Raw genomic sequence first — 19,899 nt, 5'->3', positions numbered from 1 at the left:
GGTCTTGGGGCCGCGCCTGCGCAGAGACCAGCTCCTCGGCCCAGGCGTCCGCGCGCGCCCTCCCCTGGTAACGGCCCGCCCCCTCCCTCCTTAGAAACGGGCGCGACGGGCGCAGAGGCTACAGGGCTTGTGCTGGCAGGCGGGCGACAGGTCTGGCCTGCCTGTCTGCAAGCCTTCCTCCTGGAAGTCTGCGACCTCCTTTGAACTATGGGGGACACGCCGCCCGACCCCGAGCCCCGTCCCCAGCAGCCCTCAAGTCGGAGGAGTTCCCAGGTCTCCCAGCGGCGCAGTCGGGAACTCAGTCATCTCCCGCCCACCATCTCCGAGGAGGTGCCGCGGATAGCCTTTGACGACCGGGTCCTGCAGAGCGGCCAAGGGATCCTGGCGAGCCAGAACAACTTCCAGGACTGGTCATCAGGGCCCCCCCTGACCCAACAGGAGAACTTGACGATGTTCCAGGCTGAGGAAGACCAGTTGGGTGGTGTAGAGTACCCGTCCCTGAATATGGGCTTTCAGCCCCAACCTTATCTGGAAGAAGGCGGGATCCAGGCCGCCCGAAACACCAGCCTAATGCAGCCACTACAGCAGGGCCAAGGCAGCCTCTTCCAGCAACTGAACTCTGCCTACCTGGAGACCCAGCCCAACTTCTTGGGCCAGTTCAACATGTACCAGGGAGAAGACCTACAGTTCAACCAGGGTGCCCCGCATGGGCCCTACATGAGGGATGACCCCGCCCTCCAGTACTCGCCCTCCGAGCTGGGCTTCATGCCCTTCAATGTGGAGGTGCCTGAGCCAGAGCCTCGGGAGCTGGCCGTACAGAACGCCAAGGCCTACCTGCTGCAGACCAGCGTCAGTTGCAGCCTCAGCCTGTGAGATGGGGCTCATGAGTGGGGAGGGGAGGGGATGGGACCCAGGCAGGGAAAGGCCCCATCCAGCCAAGGCTCTGCCTCAGGCTCTGGGGTCTCTTCTGTCAGACGGGATCATCCCTCGCAGGTAACCAGTGCCTGCTGCAGGGGCATCTGACTCAGGCTAGGAGTCAGGGGATGAAACTAATAATCTAATATTTAGTTTCCAAACGTCGTGCCACCATTCACACGTTAACGTCTAGTTCTCATAGCTGAGATTAGCACACACACTGTCCCTGTTTTACAGAAGATGAAACAGAAATTAGGTCCCGTATCCAAGACGATAACAGCTAGGATGTGGCAGATGCTTGTGATTTGGCTCCTGAGGCCCCATTCTCCACTAAACTTTTCTGCCTGGGGAAGGCACTTGCCAAGGCTGCTTAGCTGTAGTCAATACACTTCTCAGTCTCCATTACATCTTAGTGAAATTTACATTCTAATTGGGAGAATGGACAATAAATATAACAAGTGATAGGTGCTGGCAGGCGGTGATGATAAGAGCTAAAGTGGAAAGTAAGGCAGGGTAAGTGGGGTTAAGGAGTACATGTTAAGTAGCATGAGGTCAAAGAAGGCCTCGGAGGAGGTAACATTTGATCAGGGACCTGAAGGAGATGAGGGAGAGCACCTTGGAGGTAACTGGAGGAACAGTGGTTCCGGTATAGGACACAGCACGTTTAAAGGCTTTCAGGCTTGCTGTGTCTGAGGAGCAGCAAGGAGGCTGGTATGACTGGAACCAAGGGAGAAAGGGGGAGCAGCAGGAAACAAGGCTGGAAAAGTAATAGATCTTGCCAGAGTACAAAACTGACCCTATCCCTCCCATGTGCAGAGCTTGCCATGGCTCCCCAGTGCCCTCAGGAGTCAGTTCGTGCTTCTCACAACAGCAGTTCAGCCCCTACTGGCTCTCCAAACTTCATCTCTAGTCAGCTGCTGATCCAGGATCCTAGAGTCTAGTCAAAATTCACCTCTGACTCTTCCCACCCTCAGGAACTTCAAGGTCCCCTATTGAAAAACCGAAACCAAAGTCTGAACTCTCCTTACCCTTCCCAAATCAGTGATGGCTCTCCAGCACACCCCAGACTGCCACCAAACGGTTTCCATCCAGCAGAGGGTTAGACATACATGCTTTGAAATTAGACCAATCTGGTTTCAAATCCTGGCTGTGCAACCACTGTGTGACCTCATGCCCTCAACTCTTCTAAGCCTCTGTTTCCTCATCTGGAGGGTAGGGATCATCACTGTTCCTCAGATGTGTGATTGTGGTTGAGAATCCAGCACTGGTCCCAAGTGCCCAGCATAGTCCCGGGCTTAGGTGCAAAGAAGCCATTACAATACTGTCATCACCCTGCCTCCTCTCTCCCCACAACCCCTCTCCCCTCTTCCACCCAGCCACTCTGACTTCTTCAGTGTTCCTCCCAACATGCCAGGCGCACCCTCAGCTCAAGGCCTCCGCACATCATTCCCGATCACATCACCTGCACACCACAGCAGTTTCCCTCCTTCCTTTCCAATCCTTTTTACCTTTCCTTTCTTTTTCATGTCAGATTGCATTGGCTGGGACCTCCAGTGCAGTGTTAAATACAAGCTGTGAAAGCAGGCATCCTCGTTACCAGCCTCATAGGGAAAAATTTTCAGTCTTTCACCATCATGTTTGGAGTGTGCTGTAGGTTACTTGTGGATCCCCTTTATATGATTATAAAAATTTACCTTCTATTCCTAGTTCTCTTTTTTTTTTTTTTTTAAGTCATAAATGGCTGTTGAATGTTATCAAACAACTTCTCTGCACCGGTTGAGATTATCTTAAATATCTATCTATATCTATCTATCTATCTATCTATCTATCTATCTATATATTAAGATTTATTTGTTTTAGAGAGCATGCACAAGTGGGGGGGTTAAGGGAGAGAATCCCAGACAGACTCCCCGCTGAGTGGGAATCCTGATGTGGGGCTCAATCTCATGACCCTTGAGATCATGATCTGGACTGAAATCATGAGTCAGACACTTAACTGACTGAGCCACCCTGGGCCTTTTTTAACATATTAACATGAGTTATATTTTTTCTATTTTTCTAATATCAGCCCAGTCCTGTTATTTGCCCAATTTAATCATGGTGTATCATCTTTTTGAGAGCAACTTTTTGCTGGGTGCGATTTGCTAATACTTAGCTTAGGATTTCAGCATCTATATTTCTTTTCTTTCTTTTTTTTTTTTTTTTTTAGATTTTTATTTATTTAGGGGCGCCTGGGTGGCTCAGTCGTTGAGTGTCTGCCTTTGGCTCTGGTCATGATCCCAGCGTCCTGTGATCAAGCCCCACATCAGGCTCCCTGCTCCACGGGAAGACTGCTTCTCCCTCCCCCGCTCCCCCTGCCTGTGTTCCCTTTCTCGCTATGTCTCTCTGTGTCAAATAAATAAAAAATCTTTTAAAAAAAAGATTTGTATTTATTTGAGGGAGAGCCAGAGAGAAGGCACAAGCAGGGGGAGCAGCAGAGGGAGAGGGAGAAGCAGGCTCCCTGCTGAGCAGGGAGCCCCACATGGGGCTCGAACCCAAGACCCTGGGATCATGACCTGCCTGAGCTGAAGGCAGACGTTTAACTGGCTGAGCCACCCAGGCGCCCCTGCAGCATCTCTATTTCTAAGCAGGCATCGTCTAATCCAATCCTGCTAATCTAGTTCTAAGATTGGCATGGAATGTTCCTGTCTCCTAGTTTCCTTGAGCTTTGTTAACATTCTGTTAGACTCATGAAATGTCTCAGAGCCTACCCACCAGTTGTTCCCTCTGACTGAAACACCCCCAATATCTGTATGGTTTGCCTCACGTCATTCAGATCTCAGCTTAAATGTGCCCCTTGGTGTGACCTTCCCTGGCCTCCCTATTTAAAATCGGAAGTCATCTCCTATCCCTGGCATTCCCAGTCCCCATTCCCTGCTTCCTCTTCATAGAAAGACACACTATATATTTTTGCCTATTTGGTTGATGCCTGTCTCCATCATCAGAATGTCCGCTCCACCAGGGCAGGGACATTTTCTCTTCTCTACGGGGTCCCCAGCGCCAGGTACAGGGCCGGGCACACAACAGTGAGCTCACTGAGCTGAGCGAGTGATGTCTCCCACCTCCCACTCCCTCCCGCGGGAGGCAGGTATGAGCACCTGGTGAACCTGCTGACCAAGATCCTGAACCAGCGGCCCGAGGACCCTTTGTCCCTGCTGGAGTCGCTGAACCGCACCACACAATGGGAGTGGTTCCACCCCAGGCTGGACACCATGCGGGACGACCCTGAGTTGGAGCCCACCTACGAGACGGCGGACAGGCAGAAGGGGCTATTTCTTCGGAGCGGCGCCGCAGGCGAGGGCGAGCAGGAGATGGAGGAGGAGGTGGTGAGTGAGCCGGTGGGAGGGGCGCGAGGCGGGGCCGGCAATGGCCGGGGCTTCGGCACCGCCTGTGCTTCTGTCCGGAAGTGAGGGAGCGCACGGTGTGACCCAGAAACACAAACGATTTCAGTTTCGTGTGCGCACCGGGCCGAGGGGGCCAGGACCAGGTCACAGAGGGCTTTGAATGCCCGGCCAAGGGGCTTGGGCTTTCTCCTGAGGCGCCTGGAAAGCCCTGAAGTGTTTGAAGCAGAAGGGCTAGTGGGCTCTGCTTTTTAGAAAGCAGAACTCCTGTGGAGGTGGAGACTGGTCTCTCTTACCATCCTTGACTCCTTCCTCCCGAAAATAATTCTGCTTTGCAGACGTTTTCTGTGAAACCCATTGCCTCCTGGAGTCTCTCAACGCTGAAGTGCCCACTAATTCCCGGACTCAGTCTCCCCTTTTATTAAGTTGAGACCCTCTAAGAACTCTTCCACTCTTGGCCCCTTAACATTTCACTATCCTCAGAATATTTAATTCCACGATTGTTTCCAGAATTGGACAACGGCGGAAAATTCAGGCAAAGTGTTCTTTCACTCGTTCAAGAAACATTTGTTGAGGAGTTTTTATGATCATTCTGACACCTCCTAGGCCCCTGCTAAGAGCTTGGAGAGCTCTCGTTTCATCCCTAAAACAACCCTGCAAGTCGAGTGCTACTTATTCCTATTTATAGAGCAAAGACGCAGGCTCAGAGGGCAGGAAGGTGGGAAGAACCAGGGACTGGACTAAGAAAGTAGGGCCATGATCTCCAAAGCCCGTGCTATATACAACCTTTGATCTATCTGCAGATGCTGTTGCTCTGTGCTCACTTCTATCTATGCTTCTGAGACTCCAGGATTCTGGCGTTAGTGGGGTGGGATGGTGAGAGAATGGGGGAAAGGACAATCTGACAAAGGAATGAACCCTTGGGTGAGCAAAGCGCAGGTGGAAATCCCAAGTCTTGGGCACGAAGTTCCACCCGGGAATAGGGTTTTGAATTTCAGATCCAGTTTCTCCTCAGGAGGCCCCAACCACTTGGAACTGCACCCCTCCTTCCCTACCCCCAGGTCTTACCCACATCTAACGCAAGTCCCCGAAGGCCCCGCCTCCTTAGAGCGCTTTGCTCCTAGAGGCCCCGCCCCTTAGAACACCGCGGCACTTGAGGCTCCGCCCCCTTGGAAATCAATCTGTGGGGAAGCTCCGCCCCTTCAAACGCCTGGTCCCTGAAGGCCCCACCCCCTTAAGTACTTGGAGCTGGGATTTTTTTTTTTTTTTTTTAATTTATTTGACTGAGACAGAGCGAGAGAGGGAACACAAGCAGGGGGATTGGGAGAGGGAGAAGCAGGCTCCCCGTGGCAGGGAGCCCGATGTGGGGGCTCGATCCCAGGACCCCGGGACCACTACCCGATGGGAAGGCAGACGCTTGAGGACTGAGCCATCCAGGCTCCCCTGGAGCTGGGATTCTTTTTTTTTGCCTGTCACATTAAAGTTTATTATGAAAACAGGCTGGTGTGGGGACAAGGGAACAGACAAGTACATTTAGGTTGGGTAGCTCAGGTGAAGTAGTGCGGCTTCTTCACATTGATGCCATACTCGCTGAAGGCAGGGGTCAAGTCCTCCATGGTTAGAGTGTACTTGCGGTCCTTGCTCTTGTTTCGGGAGCTGCCAGAAGCTGTGCCCTTCATTTTGCAGTGCTGTAGGGCATCGTTGACAATATCTGAGATGAATTTCTGGGCAGCTAAAGAGATGAGCCGAATTATGCGTGGGTCCGAGGCCTCAAAGCCAGCACGGTTCAGGTAGTAACCTGTCACTGCGTCTGGGATCGTAGGCGTGTAACCCTCCAGCTGCGTCAGGAAATCCACCAGAGGCGTGCTGGACACCACCGGCTTCACGTCTCCGTTGGCCGCGCTCGGCAGTACATAAACCCCGTTAGACATGGCCCCCTCCGGGGACGCCGCGCCCCACGCCGACACCGGAGCCGCCCCACGCCGCTCGGCCGGCTCCCCGGCCCGCGCCGCCACGGGTCCCGTGCCCCCTGCCGCAGCTCCAGCCCCAGGTCCCCCGGCTGTCCCCACGGGGCTGGTCTTATTCTCCGCAGCGGTGCCGCCGGGCAATGCTGCGGGGGCCGAGACCGCGGGCGCCGGGCCCGGGGCCGAGGCGGCGGAGCCCGGCGCCGCCTCGGGGTCCGCGCCGGAGCCGCTGCCTGGAGCTGGGATTCTTAATGGGAGGTCAGCAAAAGGGCAAAATTGTGGGCGTTTGTGGCCTGTGCATGTCTCGAGACTTAAAGAAATCCGTGATTCAGCTTTTTGTATTTATTTTTCTGACAGGAGATGGGGCTCTCATTTCCCTTTTTCTAGTTCCTCTAAGTCGCTAGCCATGGTCCCCAACAGCCTTTGTGGAAAAATGCATGCTTTCCTTACGCCTTCCTTTGAAATGCCATCTCTATGAATTATTTACACCTGTATGGACTCGACCTGTTTGTGGATTCTCTATTCTTCACCTTCGCTCTGTGGATGGCTTTCTGCTTTAGCACTCTCCTGCCTGCTGTGTACAGCCGCTGCATAGCAGGTTTGGCTATTTGATAGCATAAGGCTCCCCGGCACTGGGCCTCTGTTTCATAACAGAGGCTGACTATTCTTGCATTTGTAAGTCCAGACTAACTCGGGGCGCACTCAGAAGGCAGACGCTTAACGACTGAGCCACCCAGGTGCCCCAATAATACCTTTTAAAAATAATTTCAGACTAACTTTAGTATTACTGCATCACATCCCCAAAACTAACACTTTACTATACTTGTTGAACGGCATAGATCACATGAAGGCAGGAAATAGATGATGCTGCAGGATTGGCAGACAAGTATGTAAAACAATATAGAAGTTTTTCTCACACCTGATATTCAGGTGCAAGCAGTCCACAGCTGACAAGGTGGCTCCCCCAGGAAGGGGCACTGAGGGCTGTCTTCTCCCCCATTCCCAACCACCCTCCCTGTTTCTACACCAGGAGAACAGTTTTCAGCATCATAGAAGCCTGGGTATAAATCCCATCTCTGGCCAATGCAGTAAGGCTTGCTTTTGGCTGCAAATGCTTAATTAAAGTGGACCAAGCATTTCAGCAAAACGTGTAATTGCTTCACTTGGCCAAGAGTGGGCAGAGCACAAGCAGAGTGGCATATATCTCTCAAATAGATAAATAATCTTTTAAAAAAATAAATAAATCTTTGGGGTGCCTGGGTGGCTCAGTCGTTAGGTGTCTGCCTTCGGCTCAGGTCATATAAACAAACAAACAAACAAACAAACAAAATTGGGAGTAAAAGTTTCCCAGAAGCCCCTCAGAAGACCTCTGTTTGCATCTTCTTGGCCAGGTTGAGTCACACCACCATCCCTGGCTGCAAGGAAGGTGGGAAAGTGACCTTGGAGCAACGGAGAAGGGGTTTGAGGATGGTGCTGGCTCAGTGAGCTGACAGGACTGACTGCCCCTTTCTAAGCCAAGGGCAGAGATGTGGCTGGGCCCCCAGCAGAGCTGGTATTCAAGTGCCCCGTCCTTCACCTCTGCCCCTCCCTCCTCCGGGCCTCCTGCACCTCACAGCATACGGCTGCCCTGTAGCTCCTGAACTCACTTTTTAAAACTTCCATCCAGTTGCCACTAGGAAATCATTTCTCCCAGACCATAGTTGGGATCTTCCTGGAAACAGAGGAAGAAAAGGAGAAAGATTCTGGCCAGAGAATCTGGGTTCAAACCCAGTGATACCAAAGGAGTAATTTCTGGGCAGGGGGATGCTTAGCTGCACCTTTTCCCTGACGCAGTCACACATTACAGGTGGTGGGTGGGGGAGGGGGAGGGAGAGAAGCAGAGCCTGATCTGTCATTTTAGGTCAGTTTTCCACTCTTGCTCCAATCAACAGTGCCAGGATGGAGCCATAATCATTTAAACATGGTTAGTGAGGGCGCTTCATTGCCATGTGGATGGGCGTGGGGAGGGGATTCCCAGAAAGAGGGCGATGGCCACTGGCTCATGGGCCAGCCACACACTCCCAAGAGAGTTTCCTACACTCATTCCTTTATCTTCCTTGTCGCCAGCAAGGTGTCTTAGAATTAAGTTTCATTCAGCCCTCCCTGACACGCTGGTGTCCACATCAAGCTTTTGCATCATGTTTATGAGCGAGGGAAAGTGCCAGAACGTTGGGGTGTGCCACATCGAGCTGAGATAACAAACAGCACAGAAATCTCAGTGGCTTCAAAGGACACAGTTTATTTCTCGCTCACAGTGCCCGCCCATCCAGAGTTGGCCAAAGGGTTTTGCTCATCAGCTGCTTGGGAACGCAGGGTGGTAAGGGTTGCACTGTGCCACAGGCTTCCACCTTTGCAGAGGAGGGGAAAGAGAGCATAGCAAACCCCACATTGGTTCTTACAGCTCCTGCCTGGCTCTGACATGTGTCCCTGCCACTGCTGTTTCAAGTAGTCGGAGCAAGTGACACAGCCCCCCCACCAAGTGCAATGGGGGTGGGGGTGGGAGCATATCCTTCCTCTCTGGGGAGGGACTTCAAACACTTGCCGACAATAGTATGCCTACGTCCAGCAGGCCTAGGAAGAAGATGCAGTAAAGTGTTCATCTTTACACTATTCACAAATGGAGCTTTTACAAAAAATGAGAATGCAGTATATAAGCCTTCAGGAAAAACCTCAGGACACTTGTCACCAAATCTTTCGCAGCAACTGGTGTGACTGAAGCATCATCATCATCATATTTACACCAACTATCTGTTATGGGTTGAATTGTGTCCTCCAAAAATTCTAATGCAGGGTGAAGTATCCCTCACCCAAGGGCTTCAGAATGGGACCTTATTTGGAAGTAGGGTCACTGCAGATGTAATTAGTTACGATGGGGTCACTCTGGAATAGGGTGAGCCCCTAGTTCAACAGGACTAGTGTCCTTATAAAAGGTTACGCATGGACACAAAGTCTCAATCTGCCGTGTGGCTCCCACACTTAACCTGTTTCACCTTCAGCCACACACTTAAGGTGCACCCATATTCGTTTCTTATTGCTGCTCTAACAAACTTAGTGGCTTAGGACAACATAACGTTTCACCTTACAGTTCCGGAGGTCAGAAGTCTGCTTCATATTGGGTCTCGCCAAGGCTAAAGTCAAGGTCACCAGCGTTACCCTACTAATGGAGGCTCTTGAAGAGAAACCATCTCCTAGCCTTTTCCAGCTTCTAGAAGCAGCACACATTCCTTCCTCCTGGGTCCTCCTCCAGCTTCAAAGCCAGCAGCACAGCACCTTCAATCTCTGACTCTGATTTCTGCTTCTATCATCACATCCTCTCTGACCCTCCCATCGTCCTCTTTCGCTTATCAAGACCCTTGTGTTTATGCTGGGCCAACCCAGATCATCCAGGATGATGTCCCTATCTCAGGATCCTTAATTAATTTTTTTAAAGATTTTATTTATTTATTTGACAGAGAGAGAGATAGCGAGAGAGGGAACACAAGCAGGGGGAGTGGGAGAGGGAGAAGCAGGCTTCCCGCTGAGCAGGGAGCCCGACGTAGGTCTCGATCCCAGGACCCTGGGATCATGACCTGAGCCGAAGGCAGACGCTTAACGACTGAGCCACCCAGGCACCCCTCAGGATCCTTAATTTAATCACACCTGCAAGTCATGTTTGCCATGTAAGATAACATAGTCACAGGTCCAGGGATTGGGACCTGGACAACTTTGGGGAAGTCACTATTCTACCTACCATACCTAACCCCTCTCTCCATTCTGGTTTCAAATTCTGGCAAGAGAGCATGTGGTCTCCCTGGCTTGGGCAATGTGTTTTCCTGGACCAGTCAGGTTGGCCAAGGGCAGGTCAAGGGCTGATCTCATGTGTTTTGTTCTCCGATATATCTCAGAGCCTGCCCTAGCCTGGGACTGGCACCCACTGAGTCTTTATTTTTTTTAAAGATTTAATTTATTTCTTTTAGTGAGAGAGAGAGAGAGAGAGAGAGCACCTGGGGTGAGGAGCAGAGGGAGAGGCACAAACAGACTCTGAGCTGAGCCTGACGTGGGGCTGGATCCCAGGACCCGGAGACCATGACCTGAGCCGACACCAAGAGTCAGATGTTCAACTGACTAAGCCACCCAGGCAGTCCTCCCACTGGGTCCTTAATAAAGATTTCTGAACTGACCAAATGAAAAAATATTGGGTTCAGCCTTGTGGCCATGTGGTTGTGGGGGTGGCTGGGCCCAAACCTCACTGTATTCTAGTCCCAGCCCTCGACTTGCTTGTTCTCACTCTCTTTCTGACCCCGCCCCCTGTCTCTCTGTCCTCCCCCTCTGTCTCCCTGAACAAAGCAGATGGTGAAGGAAGAGGCAGTGAGGGCAAGACTTATCACCTCCATCCTCCAACATCACTGATTCCTGGGCTCAAGACCTGCCTCTTCCCTTAATTTGCTATATGATCTGGGGTATCTGTTAGGGGTGCATTTGGCTGCAAGCAACAGAAACCATGCTAAAAGTGGCCTCTTTATCCCATAGAACAAGAAGGCCAGGGAGGTAAGGCAGCTCAGTGATGCCATTGGGGACAGGCAGTTTCCACCTTTTAGCTCTACCATCATTAGGGTAGGGGACTTTGTCTCCTGTGTGTTGCCTCATGGTCCCAAAATAGCTGCTGTGCCTCCAGATCTCACACCCCATTCCAGGCAGAAAGAAGAGGGAAGGATGAAGGAGCAATGGATTTTCTCCTAGTAGTTTGCTGCTGCTGCTGCTGCTGTTGTTGTTTTGCCTTTTCTTTTCCTATAAGGGACATCCTCCCCAAGGATTTGCCCCTACATCTCACTGACCAGCAGTGGTCACATGAGCAGCTGGGTTACTTCTCTGGATTTTAGAAGAGTCAGGCTAGGGAGCAGGGCTTCAGCCTTCTTCCCTCTGCCCTCCACCCCACCCTCTGCAGGCTGAGACAGCAGTACCCAACGTCATGGAGACGGCCTTCTATTTCGAACAGGCTGGCGTGGCCCTGAGCTCAGACGAGAGTTTCCGCATCTTCATGGCCCTGAAGCAGCTGGTGGAGCAACAGCCCATCCACACCTGCCGCTTCTGGGGCAAGGTCCTGGGGCTGAGCCGCAGCTACCTGGTGGCTGAGGTGGAGTTCCGGGAGGGGGAGGAGGAAGGGGAGGAGGAGGAGGTGGAGGAGCCGATGGAGGGCGGCGAGGGTCTGGACGCGCACGCTGAGGAGGAGGGCGAGGAGGACGAGGAGGAGGTCACCGACGTTATCCCCAAGCCCATGTGGAAGCCACCACCCGTCATCCCCAAGGAGGAGAGCCGCTCGGGCACCAACAAGTATCTGTATTTCGTGTGCAACGAGCCGGGCCGGCCGTGGACACGGCTGCCGCACGTCACGCCCATCCAGATCGTGCAGGCGCGCAAGATCAGGAAGTTCTTCACGGGCTACCTGGACGCGCCGGTCATCAGCTTCCCGCCCTTCCCGGGCAACGAGGCCAGCTACCTGCGGGCCCAGATCGCCCGCATCTCGGCCGCCACGCACATCAGCCCGCTAGGCTTCTACCAGTTCGGTGAGGAGGAGGGTGATGAGGAGGAAGGCGGCGCGGGGCGCGACTCCTACGAGGAGAACCCCGACTTTGAGGGCATCCCGGTGCTCGAGCTGGTGGACTCTATGGCCAACTGGGTGCATCATACGCAGCACATCCTGCCGCAGGTGAGGCCCGGGGCCTCCAGCCTCCCCGCCCCCGCACACCCCCACCCCACCCCCGCCGTGGCAGAACCAGGGGACTCTGGAGCGCTGCCCTCTGCCAAACGGGGTGCTCAATAATGTGCACTCCTCCGTTGTTTCATTCGCTGGGCCGAGGTCTGCTGCCGGTGGCCCTGTCAGAAAACTTCCGGGGCCAGATGCATCTTGGTGGCCTTTTTTGGTGGCATTTTTCAGATTTTATTTATTTATTTATTTATTTATTTTATTTTATTTGAGAGAGAGAGAGAGAGAAAGCATGAGAGGGGGGAGGGTCAGAGGGAGAAGCAGACTCCCTGCTGAGCAAGGAGACCAATGCGGGACTCGATCCCGGGACTCCAGGATCAGGACCTGAGCCGAAGGCAGTCGTTTAACCAACTGAGCCACCCAGGCGCCCCGTTTTTCAGATTTTAAAAAGGTGACCTGGCGCACATACCAGATATCATGCAGTACCTCCAGCCAGGGGGCTGGGGCTGCAGCTGCCCTCCAAGACTTTATTTCTGCTGCAAAACTGAATAGCCTCTCATTAGTTCAGGTCAGGCGCAAGAAAGCAACTTTTGGTTCTCACAGCTTTTCAGGTTTGGGAATTGTGGATAAGAGACTGAGGACCTGCCTTTCTTGAATGCCCGATGTGTTGGGCTTTATATTTATTCTCACTCGTTCAAGTTAACACCTGCTGTATGCTAGGAATTTTTACTCATTCATTCATTCATTCAACAAGCTTTTATTGACCCCGGCAACGTTATTGAATCCAAATAACTCCTTTTGAGATTGTTACAACGGTCATTCCCGTTTCATAGTTGAGGCAACTGAAGTTGGCTCTATGCTGCGCACTTCAGTTCATTCATTCAACAAACACGTATCAGCCCTCCAGTGCCTCATGGAACCCAACAGCAGTCCAATGAGAGAGACCCCTGTGACACCGCCATTCCATAGATGAGCCAACAGAGGATCATATGGGCTGCTGAATGTCAGCTCTACAGGGCAGAGATTTGGGGGGGCTCTTTTCTCAAGGATGTATCCCCAGCACCTACCTGTATATAGTAGGCGCTCGTTAAGTATAAGATGAATGAATGAATAATACACAGATGGGAGCCACACAGCTAGGGGGTGGCAGGAGTCTCCACCTCACCACTACAGCTCTCACATCCCGCCCTCCCCTCCCTGACCTGTGTGACTAACCCTGTCCTCCTGCCCATCCCTGAGTCCCTGAGGACAGGGCCAGTGCCCAGTGTCCTTCCTGGCCTTTCACCTCCTCCCAGAGTGCAGGCCAAGCTCTGTCCGCCAGGGGTGCCGACTGACCTTCCCCCCCGCCCCCAGGGCCGCTGCACTTGGGTGAACCCTTTGCAGAAGACGGAAGAGGAAGAAGAGCTGGGGGAGGAGGAAGAGAAAGCAGATGAGGGGTTAGAGGACATGGAGCAGGAGGTCGGGCCCCCACTGCTGACCCCGCTCTCAGAAGATGCAGGTAACCATCCTCTTCACCGTCTCAACCTCACACACGCCAGCCCGCGGGAGCCGGTGGGGCCTGGGGAGAAAGTGGGAGGGACAGCAAGACTGCAGGGGGGCGTCTCTCTCAGCCTCAGCCGTTCTCTCCTCTATACCATGGGCCTGGCGACAGCGCCTCCCTCGTGGGGTTATGGGGACATGTCCATCTTGTGAGCTGTGCCAGGCACCTGGCAAGGTCCCGGATTGTGGCGGGGGTGGGGGTATGATCATTCGAGTCCCATGTGGGTTTGGGGAGAGAGAGAGAGAGTTAAGCCTTTCCACAAAGGAGGCAGGACCTGAGCTGGATTTTTGGAAGCCTGGATAGGAATTTCCTGAAGTCAGAGCCTCAGGCACCTGGAGGAAGGGGAAAGGAGAGGGTGGGAGTGGGTGAGAGGACAGAGCCCGAATGTGAACCCAGATTTCCAGGAGCCCAGGGCCTGACCTGTGCCCTCTGCACCCTGGTCTAAACCAATGGCCAACCTGGAAGGGAGGTCACAGCAGCTCCTGCAAGGCAGATGTGATAAGGATACCCACTTCTTGGGTGTGGTCACTGAGGCTCAGACAGATGCGGTGGCTCCCTGGGGCCACACAGCGAGAAAGTGATCTGGAGCCAGCCGCCTGTCCCTTCATGCCCCTCCCTGTCCTCCCCCTTTGTTCTCTCCCCTCTTTCTGTCCCCCTTCCAGGGGGCTGTGCAGGGCTGCGGGGAGCTCTGACCTCCCTGGTGCTCTCCACTCCCCTGCAGAAATCATGCACATGTCACCGTGGACAGCCCACCTGTCCTGCAGCCTCTGCCCGCAGTACTCCGTGGCCGTCATGCGTTCCAATCTTTGGCCAGGGGCCTACGCCTACGCCAGTGGCAAGTAGGTCTTCTTCTAGTCCCTTCCAGCAGAGAAAGCCCCTACAACTCCTTCATGCCAAGGGCAGGGGGCAGGATGGAGATCGGAAGGACCCCCTTCCGGAAGCCGCCAGGGCTGACCTCCACACTCAGTTCCAGGAATTCCACTAGGGCTAAAATGAAAAATCCCGGACAAAGAGCGTGAGCCCCTCAGATAAGAGAATGGAGGATCAGAGAGGGGAAGGAACCGACTCAGGGTCACACAGCATATGCAGGATTCAAACTTGGATCTCTGGCCTCCTGGCCCAGGCCTCTCGGCTATATGGGTCACAGAGCCAGACAGGACTCAGGAGTCCACCTTGAGGTGACCCTGACAGGGGCAGAGTCTTGTGTCTGGGGGACGTAACTCCTTCCCCTGGAAGGCAGAAGTCTTCCCCACCAGGATCCCCCACCAGTTGCTCCAAAAGATCTGTGGGCTGAAGTCACTCGTGCATCCTCCCACCCACAGCTACACACTCACTGAGATGCTCGCTACACCCTCACTGAGATGCTCGCTACACCCTCACTGAGATGCTCGCTACACCCTCACTGAGATGCTCGCTACACCCTCACTGAGATGCTCGCTACACCCTCACTGAGATGCTCGCTACACCCTCACTGCACACTGACAGTCCCTTAGTCTCTCCCGCCAGGCGCATCCCAGCCTTTCTGCTTAGCCACTTAGGGAGTGCCCTCGGCCACCATGGGGTGGGCACACTTACCCACTCTGTCCACCAGATGGCATGATAAGTTTTCATAGATTTTTTTCCTTTTCCATCTCCATGATAAACCTATACTGTGTTGGATCCTGTGATGAGATGTCATGTAATCTTGATACCTTAACTACATTCTTGGCAATTTTTTTCCCCTCCAGAAACAGAGAAGAGTCTCCCTTGCTTGCTTTTGCCAACCCCCTTCCTCTGGCCACACCCTAATTTGCCAACATCTTTCTTTTCTTTTTTCTTTTTTTGACTCTTTTTTAAAAGATTTTATTTATTTATTAGAGAGAGAGAGAGCTCAAGCATGACAGAGAGAGAAAGGGAGAGAGCAGGAACAGGGGCAGGGGGAGAGAGAGAAACAGACTCCCCGTGGAGCAGGGAGCCCAAGGCGGGGCTCGATCCCAGGACTCTGGGATCATGATCTGAGCTGGAGGCAGACGCTTAACTGACTGAGCCTCCCAGGTGACCCTAAGTTTTTTTTTTTTTTTTGACAGAGAGAGGGAACACAAGCGGGGGCAGTGAGAGAGGGAGAAGCAGGCTTCCCGCTGAGCAGGGAGCCTGATGTGCGGCTTGATTCCAGGACCCTGCAACCATGACCCGAGCCAAAAGCAGATGCCCAACAACTGAGCCACCCAGGTGCCCCAAGATTTTATTTTTAAGTGATCTCAACACCCAACACAGGGCTCGAACTCACAACCGAAAGTCACATGCTCCATCAACTGAGCCTGTCAGGTGCCCTGCCAACATCTTTCTGAAAGCAAAAGATCCAGATTTGGAGTTCCACTCATCCACGCATCCGCCACTCAATCGTCCATCCCTCCAATCATCCATGTTTTTTTCCATTTTTTTTTCTTTGCCAGCTGTATGCTAGGTCCCAGGCCCTTTATTGAAAAGGCAATGTGGCTCCTGCCCCTGAGAGCAGGCAGAAGAAGCACAGACGTTAATGGTATAGCACCCTGCCCGCCAGCCAAAAAATACCCTGTTACAAACTAAGTACCGCTAGGGACAGACAATGCAGGGACCAATTACAGCTCCAAAGTCTCGTCTTAAGGGAATCAAAGTAGGATTCCTGGGGAGAGCAACCTTGACGTGAAATCTTTGGGGAAGGAGAGAAGTAACGGGGAAAGCAGTGGAGGACATTCTAGACCAGAGCCTCCGAGACCGTGAGTGCACACGACCCCAGGGATCTGGTTGAAGAGCAGGTTCTGGTGGCACGGGAGTGGGGTTGGGGCCTGAGAGTCTGTCTTCCCAGCAAGCTCAACCTCCCGGGACAGGCTTCCAAGGAGGCAGTATATTTTAAGGCTCCAAGGAAGACCTGGTGGAAAACAATTGTCCTAGGAACAGCAAGGCTGTGATAAAGGGCAAAGCCACAGAGTCCCCATGGCCAATTCTCCATCCATCTCTCTCCCTCACCCCGACTCCTCTCTGCCTCTCGCCCTGTCTCCCAGTCCCCCTCCTTTGCCCCCATTTCCTCCTCTAGTTAAAATTCTGGGAACAGGTGGACTGACAGGGCTTGGCTCCAACCAGTTACATTCTTGTTTATTATCAGTGTCCTCCTTCTAGAATGTAGGCATCACTACAGGGATTCTTGCTTAAGGTGTTCACTGCCGGGTCCCCACATCTAGACCAGCTCTGTCCAACACAAATAAAATACAAGACACCTGTGTCATTTTAAACTTTTTTTTAACTTTATTTAACTTTTAAAAATTTTTTATTTTTTTTTAATTTTCTAGTACTAGCCACGCCGAAGAGTGAAAACAGGCAAAATTCATTTTAATAATATATTTTACTTCACCTTAAATATCCTAAATGTTATCATTACAATGTGAAAGCAATAATGTAAAAATTAAGAAACTATTTTACATTCTTTTATTTTCATACCATGTCTTCAGAATCTGGTGTGAAGTTGACACTTAAAGCACGCATTCCATTTGGAAGCTACCTTGTCATCAGAAGTACTTGACCTGTACTCAGATTTCACAACATTTACAGTTGAGAAAGTAGATTCATGGACCCAAGTTGTCCCAGACATGCTTAGACATTTTCCAGTAACCGAACTGAGTATCAGTTTTATTGCTTAAATTTAAATTCATTACAATGAAATAAAATCCATTCAGACAACAGCAGAACACACATTCTCCTCAAGTGTGCATGGAACAGCCTCTAGGACCAGACCATATGCTAGGCCATGAAACAAGTCTTGATAAATGTACCCAGATATTGATGGTATAAAATATGTTCTCTGGCCATACTGGAATGAAATTAGAGATCAGCGATGCCTGGGTGGCTCAGTTGGTTAAGCATCTGCCTTTGGCTCAGGTCATGATCCCAGGGGCCTGAGATCAAGTCCTATTTCAGGCTCCCTGCAGGGAGCCTGCTTCTCCCTCTGCCTGCCGCTCCCCCTGCTTGTGCTCTCTCTCTCTCTCTCTCTCTCTGACAAATAAATAAATAAATAAAACCTAAAAAAAAAAAGGAAATTAGAAATAAAAGAAAAACAAAAACAGAAGGAAAATGGGAGAATTTCACAGATATGTAGAAATTACCACACTCCTAAATAACCAGGGGGCTGAAGAAGAAATTGCAGGTGAAATTAGAAAATCAAATACAATTAGAAACTCAGCTGTTTGGTCACACTCATTGGCCACGTGTCGAGTGCTCTGTGGTTCCACGTGCTGTTGCAGCTCTAGACACGCGTGGCACTTAGGAGACAGATGCTCCATAACGACTGAAGAACACACAAACAGAGAAACCCCCCGGGCACATGTCACGCCAGCACGCACCACTCTGCAGTCGTGCTGGGCCCAAGCTGGGTCTCACCTTCAATGAAAGCCCAGGCTGGGGCCTTCGGGGAGGATTTCCCAGTATCTCTCCGCCTTTCCAGGAAGTTTGAGAACATCTACATTGGCTGGGGCCACAAGTACAGTCCCGAGAACTTCAACCCCCCCCTGCCAGCCCCCATTCAGCACGAGTACCCCAGCAGCCCGGAAGTCATGGAAATGACTGACCCCACGGTGGAGGAGGAGCAGGCCCTCAAGGCAGCCCAGGAGCAGGCCCTGGCAGCCTCGGAGGAAGAGGAGGAAGATGAGGAGGAAGATGAGGATGAGGACCTGGAGGACTGAAGGGGGTCCCCTAGCCCCCTCCCCCAAGCAGGTAGATAGCAGCTTTTCCCTTATGCATAGTGAGTGATGGGTTGTTTTGTTCACAGCTGGGTTGCCTGGAGGGCGGGGTAGAAGAGGAAAGTAACTGCTCTAAATAAAATTTCCCCATGGCATCATGGCCTAGCTCCTCATTCGATTGTTGACGCGGCCTCCAAGTCAGGGCTGTTGGGCTCTGCTGGGAACAGACATTGGCCGGCATAGTCTCCCCTATCCTGTCATTTATTCCTTCAGCAAACAACTATTGAAGTGCCTTCTGTCAGCCCAGCTCTGCTTTCCTGGGGCTCACACTCTACAGGAGAGACAAGACAGTGACAACCCAGATGGGGGAGCCCGGAGGACGGATAGAGCTCCTGAACTGACTCTTAAAGGGTCAAGAACAGGGTGGGGAGGAGCATTCCAAGCAGAGGAGTGCAAAGACCCAAGGGCAAGAGAGCATTGTGATGAGGTAGTTTCCTGAATCCCCATGTTAGGGACATGGTGTGAGGAGTGAGTGGTGAGAGATGAGGCTGGAAAGAGAGACTGGCAGGAGCGGAGCACTCAGGGCTTTACTTTGCCATGAGAGCAGTAGGGTCCAGGGGAGCAGAGACAGAGCTGATGCTGAGAGGGCCCGAGCAAGAGAGGAGGACCTTGGACCAGCGCTATGCAGAGAGAGGGACTGGAAAAGAGGACTTCACATGACAGAACGCAAAAAACGTGTGAACTGGAAGCAGGGGGTGAAGGGAGACCATGCAGATCTAGGGAGACCCTGAGGTCTGCAGCCTGGGTGACTGGGGGAATGGCAGTGCGAGCTCTAAGATGGGGACACAGGAGAGGAGCAGGATTTGGAGGAAGATGTCAGTTTCATTGCAGGACTTGTCGAGTGTAAGATGCCTCTGGAACATTCCGGTGAGAAATCTGAGAGACCACTGAGAATGGGTTTAAGAAGGTCTGCGATGGGGGCAGGGTGGCTTCAGCGGAAGTGAGGGGCACTGGCTATCAGCGGGGGCTCATGGGATCAGCAAACGCTTTTGGATTACTAGTGGATCACTGGGACACTGAGGGGCATTGTGGGGATCAATGAAATTTTGGAATCAGAGGAGGGTGTTGGAGGACCAAGTGAGGTTGTTGAAGATAGTGAAGTCATGGAGATACATATTGGAGGTTGGTGGGAAATGTGGAAATGTTTAGGGTTAACGTTAATCGGTAGTGGGTCGGATGAAGTCCTTGGAATTCTATGGAGACGCTGGCGATCAGCGGGATCTGCGGGATCATCAAGGGTTGGGGAGGAGGGTCTGGAGATGCTGTCGCCAGTCAGGGATTTTAAGACGTCAGTGGGAAACACTGGAGGTCCGGAAGGTGTATGTTGGAAGTCTAAGGCGGCACTAGAATCACTGGGGTCATCTGTGACGTGATGGGAAGGCCGGCTTATGAACCAGGCCTTCCCTTGAGGGTCCCTCCGTTGCTAGGCAAACGGTTCCCAGGGCGCCGTTGCTAGCTAGGGATTTGTGCTTTTCCATGACCCCGCCCATCTCCCCCTGGGCCGCGCCCCGCAGCCAACCACACGTCGGTCGCGGGCACAAAGACCACGCCCACCTCTCGCCCCGCCCCCAGCCCCAGAACCGTTACCCGAGCGACGGCCGGAGCTCATCCCGCCTCCCGATCCTGTTGC

At 52.5% G+C, this 19,899-nt stretch overlaps 2 protein-coding genes across 3 annotated transcripts; one reads left to right on the top strand and one right to left on the bottom strand.

Annotated features, from left to right (window-relative positions):
• The first annotated feature begins 179 nt into the window (after positions 1 to 179).
• RSPH6A (radial spoke head 6 homolog A) lies at positions 180 to 18,357 on the top strand. Of its 2 annotated transcripts, XM_027618641.2 has the most exons (6): positions 180 to 869; positions 4,043 to 4,280; positions 11,223 to 11,984; positions 13,335 to 13,479; positions 14,243 to 14,360; positions 17,975 to 18,357. In XM_027618641.2, exons 1-6 carry the CDS (start codon positions 208 to 210, stop codon positions 18,210 to 18,212), a joined length of 2,163 nt encoding a protein of 720 aa, XP_027474442.1. In that variant the 5' UTR covers positions 180 to 207; the 3' UTR covers positions 18,213 to 18,357. The 2 variants fall into 2 exon arrangements, with proteins under 2 accessions (XP_027474442.1, XP_027474443.1); XM_027618642.2 differs by lacking the exon at positions 14,243 to 14,360 and having other exon boundaries at positions 17,975 to 18,239.
• On the bottom strand, positions 5,668 to 6,729 carry LOC113936215 (transcription initiation factor TFIID subunit 10-like). The gene is made up of 2 exons (XM_035725228.1): positions 6,710 to 6,729; positions 5,668 to 6,506 (listed from the first exon to the last, which is right to left on the bottom strand). The coding sequence occupies exons 1-2, from the start codon at positions 6,727 to 6,729 to the stop codon at positions 5,843 to 5,845; spliced, it is 684 nt and encodes a 227-aa protein (XP_035581121.1). The 3' UTR covers positions 5,668 to 5,842.
• Positions 18,358 to 19,899: the final 1,542 nt, after the last annotated feature.

Source organism: Zalophus californianus, chromosome 17 (genome assembly GCF_009762305.2).
Source record: "Zalophus californianus isolate mZalCal1 chromosome 17, mZalCal1.pri.v2, whole genome shotgun sequence".
Lineage (NCBI taxonomy): Eukaryota > Metazoa > Chordata > Mammalia > Carnivora > Otariidae > Zalophus > Zalophus californianus.
This window is presented reverse-complemented; position numbering and strand designations above follow the sequence as displayed.